The sequence below is a fragment of the Chiloscyllium punctatum genome, chromosome 17 (genome assembly GCF_047496795.1).
Source record: "Chiloscyllium punctatum isolate Juve2018m chromosome 17, sChiPun1.3, whole genome shotgun sequence".
Lineage (NCBI taxonomy): Eukaryota > Metazoa > Chordata > Chondrichthyes > Orectolobiformes > Hemiscylliidae > Chiloscyllium > Chiloscyllium punctatum.
In genome coordinates this window covers 74142567-74154671 of record NC_092755.1, presented here as the reverse complement: position 1 = coordinate 74154671, position 12105 = coordinate 74142567, and the positions used below count along the sequence as shown (strand labels likewise).

The window sequence follows — 12105 nt, the reverse complement described above, 5'->3', positions numbered from 1 at the left end:
GCAGGACCAGATGGGATGACAGATTCCCTTCCAGGAGAAGCAGTTGGGTTTTTGAATTTGACAGTTACTCTATTTATTAAACTAAAGTTTTAAATGAGAGAAAATGAAATCTCAACTTGTGTTTGCTGGTCCAGTTCAAAAACTCCTACATGATCATACTGCAACAATACATTAAAGTTGATTTTAACTTCCTTACTTGGACTGTATGTTAGTGTTCTATAGAAAGAACCACAAATACTTATTTAAAATACATTTCTGATTATAGGTTAAAGTAGAAAATTGTAACTTTTATCACCTGATCTGATTTGAAGGAATGCCTGAGACCTAATACAATGAGGGATTAAGTGATGGGCATAGGAGAGTTAATTAAGTTTGAACAGGTTGTATACATATGGATTGTGCTAATAGTCAGTAATGAATGTTTTATGGATTTTGGTTAACTTAAATAGAGTTCTCACTTAAAAGTGTAGACTTGAATTCTCCTAAGACCATTATCTTTTGGAATTTACAAATTTACTAATTTTATTATTCACAAAGAAAATTAATTAATATTTTACTAAATGTTTATGCTCTACTAGTATCTAGCTCTAGGAAGCAAATTTACTTACAGGTAAGCCAAGCTGTCCAGCCTTTTTCACAGAATGTTCAACAAGAACTGCATTATCAGATCCTTTCATTTGCTCTAGTATATAGAGCCAACTCTAGAAACAAAGCAATGATTAGTGTGATGAACTTAGAACTAAATGTCAAATATCAAAATTAAGATTTATGTTTCAGAGCATCAAAAAAGTAGAAATGCACTAAAGACTAAATAATGTGAAGGCTAAGTTAAGACTCCTTACCAAGCAATGCTGTAAACAAACGTGATCACTGGATTCTTGTGCAATACGAATAGCTTCCTGTAAAGCAAACTGGGCCTGCTCACTGCAAATACAAAGATATTAAAGTCAGATCATCGGAAAGCAAAAGCACATGCTATTTAATAGCATAAGCAATACTCTAAATATCCCAATTATATTAGAGAAACCACTTGGACAGTGGTTCTCCAATGTCAATTAGCTCCAGGGGACCCCTTGCTGTTAAAACCCATATATTTGTACTACCTTTTAAGAATAGCTGTGCCAATGTAAAAAAAGAGTGCCATCAATTTAATGGTCCAGCAAGAATTATACAGGTCACTTTTTAGCACAATCATTTTTCTCCTGTTACAGGCATAATCGGGAATACTTCAAGCATTCAACATGCCTGTTTTAGCAATGTTTTTTGGCTACAATGAAGAGGAATGTTTGAAATTAATATGGAGGGTGATGCTGGAGATATCTAAATTAGTGCTGCACCCTGCCTCCAATAGTTATGTACTACTGCAAACCTTTGTTAATTTATTTAGGAAATCTTAGTTTATACAGAAATTAAAACATTCTCATTTAGATTATATTAGATTCCCTACAATATGGAAACAGGCCAATTGGCTCAACGAGTCCACAGTGAACCTCCGAAGAGTAACCCACCCAGACCCATTCCCCTGCCCTATATTTACCCCAACTAATGCACCTAACACGATGGGCAATTTAGCAAGGCCAATTCACCTGATCTGCACATCTTTGGATTGTGAAAGGAAACCCACGCATACACGGGGAGAATGTACAAACTCCACACAGACAGTCGCCCGAGGCGAGAATCGAACCCAGGTACCTGGTGCTGTGAGGCAGCAGTGCTAACCAATGAGCCACCATGCCGTCCTCTAACACGGACTCAGTAACTACAATCAAACTTGATACTCACTGATGGCCAAATCTACAGTTTAAAGCAGCCAGATTGAGTGCTGCATATCGTAAACTTCGTCCAAATCCATCCTCTCCGCTGCTTTTGCTATCACTGCCAGTAAGGATCAACCGATCAAAATAATGAAGCAGGCTGTGCATAGCACTGAAATAGTCTTGTACACGAAGGCTGTTCAGGTAGCTCAAATAATGCTGGAATCACAACATAAATGCATATACAAAATAATACATTTGTTAAAATATATTAAATTCCACACACATTTTCAAGGTACTTTATGAGAAATACTGTCCATTTAATTTATTGTCTTTTGACACAATTAAGTTCTGGTGAGGGAGAGAGAGGGTCATCAAGGACTGTCACTGAATTAAAATGTGACAGCCACAGATCAAAATTTACTTAATCAGTTAAAATTAATAGAATTTAAAAACCCAAATTACTTCAGAAGCAGAAATATATTCAGTTATCATTCCATAATTTATAAAATATTAAAACTTAATATTTACAGCGCTTGGAAAATGTAATCACGTATTGTATGTTCATTTATCAGTAAAGTAATGGCATGGAATTTCTAAATAACATTGTCAACATTTACCTACTTTGATTTGTTAATGGGATGTGGGTATCTTTAGTTGGTCTCAAGAAGGTATCATAAACTGGCTTTTAGAAGCACTGCAGCCCATGATGGAGGGTGGTCTAAGTATACCAATAGTGGTTAGGAAGGGGGTTCCAGGATTTTCATAGAATCACAAGAATCTCTACTGTGTGGAAGCAGGCCATTTGACCACTGAGTCCACAATGAACCTCCAAACAGCATCTCAGCCAGAATCACCCTCCTACTCTATCCCTGTAACCCTACATTTCCCATGCCTAATCCACCAAACCTGAACATCCCTGGACACTGAGCAATTTAGCATGGCCAATCCACCTAATCTGCACAGTGGGATGAAGCCAGAGCACCCAGAGGAAATCCACACAGACACAGGGAGAATGTGCAAACTCAGAGACAGTTGCCTGGGGGTGGAACTGAACTCGGTTTCCTGGCACTGTGAGGCAGCAATACGATCCACTGAACCACCATGCCGCCCCAATGGGATTTTGATCCTGTGACAATGGAGAAGTGATATACAATGAATAGCAGGACAAATGCCAGGATGCATACCCTCAAAAATTCAGGGTTTCAAGGAAGCCCCTATGTAACCCGATTCAGTTATGAACACATTCCTAAGTCGAAAGAAAAGGAAAACAGTGATGCAACGAACATATGAAAGAAGTCTCTATTTTTCAAACTGTTGACTACTTACGATAGGCTGTCTTTGCACCATAAAACACATGGAAAAACACTGAATTAGCTTTGGAAAAACTCAATAATTCTCTTAACGCTTGGCAAGTGGTCTTTGGATTAGGGCTAAATATGCCGCCAGGTAATAATGCAGTCAAATATATTTTCCATATTTTTGTGCTACAGTGCAACAGTCTGAATTGTGTAGCTCAGCTTAGGAAGCAGGTAGGTGCGATCCATTAGGATCATAGCTGGTTCAGACTCTGTTTGAAGAATATACTACTTCCATGAATTCCTTATCTGTCAATTCAATAGTGCAGACATCTCGGTACAAATTTCCCTAGTTGTCTTCATTTTAAATTCCATGGTGGCCTCCTACAGGCAATGAAAAGAGTTCCATTATCGGATTAGTGGCCACACCTGCTCCTCCTCATTTATGACATCTTCACCATATAGTCACAGTGCATTTAAACCTAGTATTATGAAAGCATTAGGTGATTATGGCATCCTCACCATCTTTCACCATTCTTCAAGAGTTGTATTTCTGCTTCTTATCGATGACCTCAATAACCTGAAAGATCAGGTAACGTTGGTAATTGGTTATTAGGCTCCTAAGCACCCTGATCACTGGCTTTTGTGTTGGGAAACAAGACTGTCAGCTCAACCTTAAAGGTCAGCAAATGTCGGTGCGAGGGGCAGTTGACTATAATGCTGATCATCTTCCTTTTTTTTCTGTTATTACATCTGCCTGTCCTTCCTTTCTAACTTATTGGTCCTAACATCTACCTTCCCCTCAATCCCTGACAAAGAGCTTAATGCTTCAAACATTGACTCTCCTGCTTCTCAGATGTTGTCTGACTGTGCTTTTCCAGCACCACAGTTTTTGACCCTGATCTCCAGCATCTGCAGTCCTAACTTTCTCCCTGTTATTATATTTTGTCCACTTTCTAGATCCATGCCTCAAAAAATATTGGAGGACACCTAAGGGGCTTTATTAGCATCATACTACATGAGCAGTGACTTGCCGTTTGCAAAGCAACATGACTTCTTAGACTTTTCCAACAAAGAACCACCTTTTTGGTGCCATCTATGTTAGCACAAACCAAAGCAGAGACATGTTCCTTGCTTTGTTTTCCACCATTATGTTTAAACATAAAATATATAAAGAGTAGTCTGGTAAAAGACAGTAAATATTTCCAGTTTTATCCATGATAAAAATGTCTTTTGGTTCAGGATGTGCGAACACTATTTTGCAGCTAATTATTTGTCCAGATAGATGAGGGTCTGAATGAGCAGACAGAGCTGATGGGACTCTCAGGGCAGGTCAAGCACCAAAGCATCCACAGAAGACAAAGGCAGGCAAGGATAAATCCAGATTTGGCCTGGAAAGTCAGACTGCATTGTGTATTGGGAGCGTGTATTGGGAGCCAGGGTTCCTATCATGTCTATGCATGGAGAGGGAGACATACCCTTGACACATCACAGGATGGATGTTGTGGTTCCCAACGGACATCCTGGCCTTGACCTGGAAAATCAATTGTTCTCTGGCCCTCAGCCAGCCATTCTGCAAAGATGTAGCAGGGAGGAATGGGAAGGGTCAACTGTTGGCCATTCCCTCAGCAAACACTGGACCTGGACCAGCAGCAGAGCCCCCAACTACCTGGAAACAAAAAGAAGATGACCAACCTTCGCCAAGTTCATCACAGCCGACTGCATGGTCTGGCCAAGTTTACCTGCGTTGGTAGTTTCTGGTACTAGTCTGCTTGCCAGCAGTTGTTATATAAGTATTACGATAAAGACTTAATGTCGTGTTTGATAAAATAACTAATGTAAAAATCTAGTGTTTATCTCAAAAGCAGGTTTAAATATACATCAAATGGCGCCTTTTATCTCCACTATATTTTGTGAATAAAACTGCATTGAATTGCAAGTTGACTTTGACTCTTTTGCTCATCTCACAAGTATAGTGCCCAAGTAAGACGAGTTCGCCTAGAAACTAGTCCAAGTGTCCAAAACACGAACAACTGCCACATCCTCAGTGCTTATTGCTTGGAAGATGACTCTGTCTTGCTTTGAATTCATTCCATTACCCTTCAGGTGAACCCTTTGTGATCCAGCCTCTTTGCAAGGACTACTTCCACTTATTGCAGAATTGTGAATGTTATCTGCTCCAGTTGCTTGGAACCACCTATCAGACATATGAAACATTAGGACAGGCAGCCATTCTCACCCTCTTCCTTGGAGGCAAACAGTCAAACTATTCCAAAATGTCCAATAGTGAAATCTCCTATTCGTTAGTGATAGCCACTTACTACCTCCCACTGTGGTTCTGCTTTATCAACTTCACTTCATTTCCAATTGGCAGTACTTTAAACCGTCTCACAAGTTTAATCAAACTTCGTTCTGGCTGTTTGGCTCAGTCATATGACAAGCATCCAACAGCTCGGCTAATCAGACTAGAACTTCGGCTTATTACAGACACCCAGCTCTTGGGTTTCCTATTCTGCCAGTGGGAACAGCTGATAACTTAAAACTCCAATTGTGGCAAAATTATCAGAATCTGACTGATTACAGTCTAACTGCAGTTCCAAGTTAGGGGATGGTATGTGATTTGGAGGTAGTGGTGTCCCTGTGAATCTGCTACCCTGGTCCTAACTTGAGGTCCTGGGTTTGTAAGGTGGTGTTAGACAGGCTGCAACAATTGCTCCAGTGCATCTCGTAAATGGTACACTCTGCCACTATTGCACACCAGGGAATGAACATTAAAAGATGATGGATGGGATGCCAAGCAAGCTTTATTCTGGGAGGTGCTGAACTCCTTGAAGGTTACTAATGTTCAGGGAAGATGGTAAATTCTCACTAGTTGTAGATGATCACTTGGCACTTTGTGATGTGAATGTTACTTACCACTTATTAGATCAAGCTTAACAGTTGTTTAGGTATTGGCATATATGGAAACAAAATGCTTCAGTATCTGAGGAGGTGCAAAAAGTGCCTGAACATTGTGCAATAATCAGCGAACATTCTCACTTCTGATTTTATGATTAAAGGAAGTTCATTAATGAAACAGCTGAAGATGGTTGTGCCTAGGAACTCCTGCACAGATAACTTGGGACTGAGGCTATTGACCACCAGCAACTACAATCATCTTCCTTTGTGCTGAACATAACTCCAACCTGCAGAAAGCCATCCCATCAGCATTCCCACCAACTCCAGTTGTGCTAGGGTTCCTTGATGTCATACATAGTTAAATATTGCTTTGATGTAAAAAGCAGTCACTCTCACCTCATCACTAGAATTACGTTCTTCTGTTCATGGTTGGCCTGAGGCTATAATCATTTAAGAAGCAAGCAGATTTGGTGGAACCCAAACTGAGCATCGATCAGCAGGATGATGTGCTGCTTAGTAACATTGTTGACAACCCCTTCTCCGATTTTGCTGATGACGGAGAACAGATTAATGAGGTGAAAATAGGCTGGATTGGATTTGCCCTTGTTCTTTTGGTCGGGCCATATCTGCATAATTTTTCGCGTTGCTGGATTGATGCCAATATTGCAACTGGATTAGGACAGTTTGGCTAGGGGTGTGGATAATTCTGGAGAACATGTCTTCAGTACTATTGCTGGAATGTTGTCAAGGTCCATATCTTTTGTAGTGGCACACCTTTGGCCATTTCTTGATATCACATTCAGTGAATCAAATTGGCTGAAGACTCGGAGGTCTGTTCTGAGGGGACTTCTAGAAGAGGACAAGATGAACCATCCACTCAACATTTATGGCAGAAGTTGGGAGCAAACTACTCTGTGAATTACTTTGTTAATGAGCATCATAAAGCATCACTAATGATAGCTGATTTTCTTTTTTAACTTTTAAAGACTTTTACAAGTGTTGAGTTGTAAGAAATATGAATCTAATTTACACACAATAAGACTTCAAATACTTACAGCTTCTGAAAAATCAGGATTAAATTTGAGTAAATTATTTAGTTCTTTCTGTAGAGTAGCTGGTGATAGAGCCTTGTTTTCATTGTTTTTCAACAGCGATGCCTATAAAATGTAATAACCACATTTGTCAATTTGTACAAGCAAAGCTGATAAACTAGCCAATGGTGACATCATACTATTAGTTAACGCTTCAAATGCATGCCAAGCAGAATTTAATTCTATACTTAAAGAAGATTATCTCTATTTCAGAATGACCATAAGTTTCAACGTGTTCTCTATATTGGTCAAGGACAATTTAAACCAGTGTACAGCTTGTGATTTAAAGTCAATATTAAACATTTCATTTACATTACAAGTATGTGGTCTCTCTGGGAATTACTTACATCACATTCCAACAGGCATTTTTCTCCAATTAACTTACTACTTCGGGACAGCAGATAAGTAGAATAGTTGACCTTTTTAAGAAATATTGCCCAAGACTTTAATTTTCTGTCTCGTCTAGAAACTAGCATTTAGAACCCCCTTACTTATTTTCCTAAACTACCTTGGAAATGGATACAACTTTTTTAAAAGGAAGAGTCAAGGATTGATCAAGTGACCAATTTTGTCAGAGAACAGAATAAGATTAACATAGGAGGATTGTGAGATCAGTATGTAACAACTGGAAATTACAGGCTAGTGAGCCTGATGTCAGTGGTGGGTAACTTGTTAGAGGGGAATCTGAAGGACAGGATTTACACGTATTTGGAAAGGCAAGGACTGATTAGGGATAGTCAATATGGCTTTATGTGTGTAAAATTATATCTCACTAAATTGATTGACATTTTTTGAAGAAGATTGATGAAGGCAGAGTGCTGGATGTTGTCAAGATGGACTTCAGTAAGGTATTTCACAAAGTTATGCATGCTACGCTGGTTAGCAAGGTTAGATCACATGGAATACAGGGAGAAATAGCTATTTGTATAAAAAATCCAGTCGAAGATAGGAGACAAAGGGTAGTGGTGGAGTGTTGTTTTTTGGACTGGAGACCTGTGACCAGTGGTGTGCTGCAAGGTTCAACGCTGGGTCCATTGCTTGTCATTTATATAAATGATTTGGATGCATATATAGGAAATATGGTTAATGTTTGCAGATGACACCAAAATTAGTGGTGTAATGGACAGTGAAGGAGGTTACCTCAGTACAATGGGACCTTAATCAGATGAACAAATGGGCGGAGAAGTGGCAGAAGGAGTTTAATGTAGATAAATGTGAGATGCTACATTTTGGTAAAGCAAATCAGGGCAGGACTTGTAATGGTAACATCCTGGGGAGTGTTGGCAAAGAGATCTTGGGGTGAGGTTCATACTTCCTTAAAAGCGGAGTCACAGGTTGACAGGGTGATGAAGAAGGCATTTAGTACACTTGACTTTATTGGTCAGCGCATGGAGCATAGAAGTTGGGAGGTCATGGTGCATGTGTACAAGACATTGGTTAGGCAACTTTTAGAATACTGCATTCAATTCTTGTCTCCTTGCTATAGAAAGGATGTTGTGAAACCTGAAAAGGTTCAGAAGAGAGTTACAAGATATTGCCAGGGTTGGAGGGTTTCTCCTTTAGGGAGAGGCTGAATAGGCTGGGGCTATTTTCTCAGGAGCATCAGAGGCTGAGGGATGACCTTATAGAAGTTTATAAGGTCATCAAGGGCAGGATGAATAGTCAAAGGCTTTTTCCCCAGGGTAGGGGAGTCCAAAACTAGAGGGCATAGATTTAAGGTGAGAGGGGAAAGATTTAAAAAGGGTCTAAGGGACTTTTTCACGCACAGGGTAGTGCCTGTATGGAATGAACTGCCAGAGGAAATGGTGGAGGTTGGTACAATTACAACATTTAAAAACACATCTGGATGGGTACATGAATAGGAAGGGTTGAGGGATATTGGCCAAACGCTGGCAAACAGGACTAGATTAATTTAGGTTTTCTGGTTGGCATGGATGAGTTGGACTGAGGAGTCTATTTCTGTGCTGTAAATCTCTATGATTCTGACCAGAACTACACGCAATACTCCTGAAGAAACCTCACCAACGTCCTGTACGACCTCAACATGACATCCCAACTCCTATACGTAATGAAGGCAAGCACGCTAAATGCCTTCTTAACCACACTGTCTGCCTGTGATGCAAACTCCAAAGAATTATGCATCCGAACCCTCGGTTTCTCTGTTCTACAACACTACCCAGGGCACTACCATTAATTGTATTAGTCCTGCCCTTGTTTGTTTTACTCACAATTATCCAAATTAAGCTGCATCTGGACTAGAAAAACTGGGTATGTGTTCTCTGCAGCTTTGAAGAATGAGAGATGATCTCATTGAATCTTACAAAATACTTAAATGAATAGATGCCTATAACTAGGGAGAACAATTTAAAAATAAGGGGGATGCTATTTATCCCATGATGATGAGGAGAAATCTTTTTATTTGCAGGGTTGGGAATCGTTGGGATTCTCTGCCAGAGCGTTAGAAGTGAAATTTAAAATGGTTGTGAGCTATAAACAACAGTGATGGATTTTGTTGATAATCACATTAATGGCAAACAATTGGCATTAAAATAACACCTTTAAGAAGCAGAACCTTCTGCTAATAGCTAAAACAAACCTGACAACTTTCCCTATTGCTGCTTCGGAGGGAAAGATTTTATCCTTGGGAAAATGTTCCAAGGCATATCCGATAAGTTTTGTCAAAGAAAATATGACAATAGGCTACTTAAGGGGAGGTTATTTTTTGAACAAGGATGCTTTGAAGGAATGGCTTAAGGAAGGAGAGCATGGTAAGCAGAGAGAGAGAGAGAGAGAGAGAGAGAGAGAGAGAGAGAGAGAGGAATAGAATTCCAGAACCACCAATGAGGAAATGATTAAAATCAGAGCTCCTAAAAGTTAGTGCAGGATACCAAAACAGAGCAGGGGAGGCCATAGAGGAATTTTAAAACGAGAGTGAAAATTTCAAGTCTTCACTTTATTTATTATTTTATCCTTTGTTGCCTATGTTTTACACTTCAGAAGATCTCATCATATCAAGGAGTGGCAGAACAGAATCAGAATTGTTGCAGTGCAGTATCTGGATCAGCTTTCCAAATGAACATTATGTCTTAGTGCCATCCGGCAACCCTTTCCCTGCATGCAATCAGAAAAATAAATACTCAGATAATCTACAGGACATCCTTAAATTGACAGGAAAAGAAGTGATTTTTAGTTGTAACAGGAAAATCAACCATCAATGTGGGAGGTATGTATTCAGAAATTGATACCTTACACCCAGAAATAGTCACTGTGTGCTTCTTGATCTAATATGGGACTCATTAATGACTACATTTTACTCAGAAGCAGAATATCATAACTTCCTGGCTTCCAACTTTAATAATTTTGAATTAATGTATCTGTGGAGAATCGTCATGGAATACATTGGAGAGGAAAATGTACATAATATTGAAATGAAGGAGAACTGATTTGGAAGCAAAACTACTACACTGAATGTTTACAAGGTGTTAAACCTCAAAATCTTAAAGGACTTGTATTTATTCAGCATTTTTCATGATCTCAAGGTGTCCCAAAATGCTTTACAACTACTGAAGCACTTCTGAAGCATTATCACTGTAATAATGCAAGAAATACAACAGCCAATTTGCATACAGCACAGTGCCAGTACAATCAATTAAGTAATCAGAGATCTGTCTGTAAGTGTTGGTTTCAGGCTAAATGCTGGCTAGTACACGAGTAGAATTTTCTGGTTGTCTTTATATGAACCTGACAGGTTTAACTGCATCTCCAATGGTGCAACGTGAGAATGCATTCTTTAAAAGAAATAATGCTACAGAAATAAATGCAATGTTCGGACACCACTTGACAAATGAGAACTTATAAAAGAAGCTCCACTCACCTTTTTGAAAATATGCAAATATATCCATCTTACTTAATGTGCAGATGCCTGTACTAGATTTTCACAAATTTTAGAAAAAAGGTGAAGACAGTGCAATAGAAGAATATATAATGGAATCCATTAAAATGTAAACAAGACCATAGAAATTCTAGCTGGATATTTCCCAATCTCTGCTGGCATTTAAGGTATTAGACTATGCCAAAGTATTGAGTTCAGACAGACTTCTAGTTATGACAGGTGTTTAATTTACAGATAGACACACACTACCAGAACAAATGTCAGAAGCACTAAAAATAATTATTCGTAAAGCATTCCTTTGCAACAGCTTTATGGTGCAAATGGGTAATCAGCCATATGACAAAATTGTGTCCTCCATTTTTTTTTAAATCAGCTGGTAAAACAGTCTAGATTTGGTCACAGGCAACAATAAGAAAGAAATTTTACAGAGAAATGCAGGACAGAAATACTTTTGACCATTTTGAGAAGCAAACTCTAGGACTTGCAATGAAAACCTGCAGTGCAGAAATGCCTAGGATGTGGTACATCAATGTCTTAAGTATAATTCAAAGTACCAAGAACTGTCTCAAACCATATAACAATGTGTTCAAAATTAAACAAGAAATTGGATATTCAGAAGATTATGATGGAGATATGAATCAAAAGAGGGCATTGTATTAGTTATAGATGTTTCAGGCCAGTGATTAATGTGAATCTTTCACTTGTACAGAATTAGACAGCAGATGCACATCTATAGTGTATAACAGACTGGGTAAAATGTTACCTACAGCCTGAATAAGTAAGTAGGGTTAGAACATTGTTAAGGAATTTGAGAATTTCGTCAGTTTCAGCTTTGAGGATGATATCTATTCTAAGAATTCACTGCAGATGGTTGGAGAATATTATCTAGTTCAGCTAGCTTTTGGCAGAAATCCTAAAGTCTCATTCATAATAAGTGATTGGCCCTCAGTTTGGGAAGGGATTAGAAGCAGCTTTACCTTTTTTGGAATATTTGAACACATTGCATGCAGGCAGAAAGGTTTTCATTCAAGCCAAAGTCTTAGAAAAAAGCTGGTAAGCTTTAAGACATAGTGTACAATCACTGGAAGCCAGTTTCAATCAGGGCAACATTGGTTATCATAAAAAAAGGGGAGCTCCTGGGAAAGGTTATTTGTAAAGATGGAAAAATAATG

The 12105-nt window shown here is 38.8% G+C and overlaps 1 protein-coding gene across 1 annotated transcript in view; it reads right to left on the bottom strand.

Moving 5' to 3' along the window:
• Positions 1–12105, bottom strand: part of anapc5 (anaphase promoting complex subunit 5) — a 54725-nt gene that overhangs the window by 25050 nt on the left and 17570 nt on the right. Inside the window, exons 6-9 of the mRNA XM_072587477.1 lie at positions 7006–7107; positions 1783–1973; positions 843–924; positions 609–701 (exon numbers count right to left, since the gene is read on the bottom strand). Coding sequence (XP_072443578.1) covers positions 609–701; positions 843–924; positions 1783–1973; positions 7006–7107 — 468 coding nt within the window. The remainder of the gene's footprint in view (positions 1–608; positions 702–842; positions 925–1782; positions 1974–7005; positions 7108–12105) is intronic.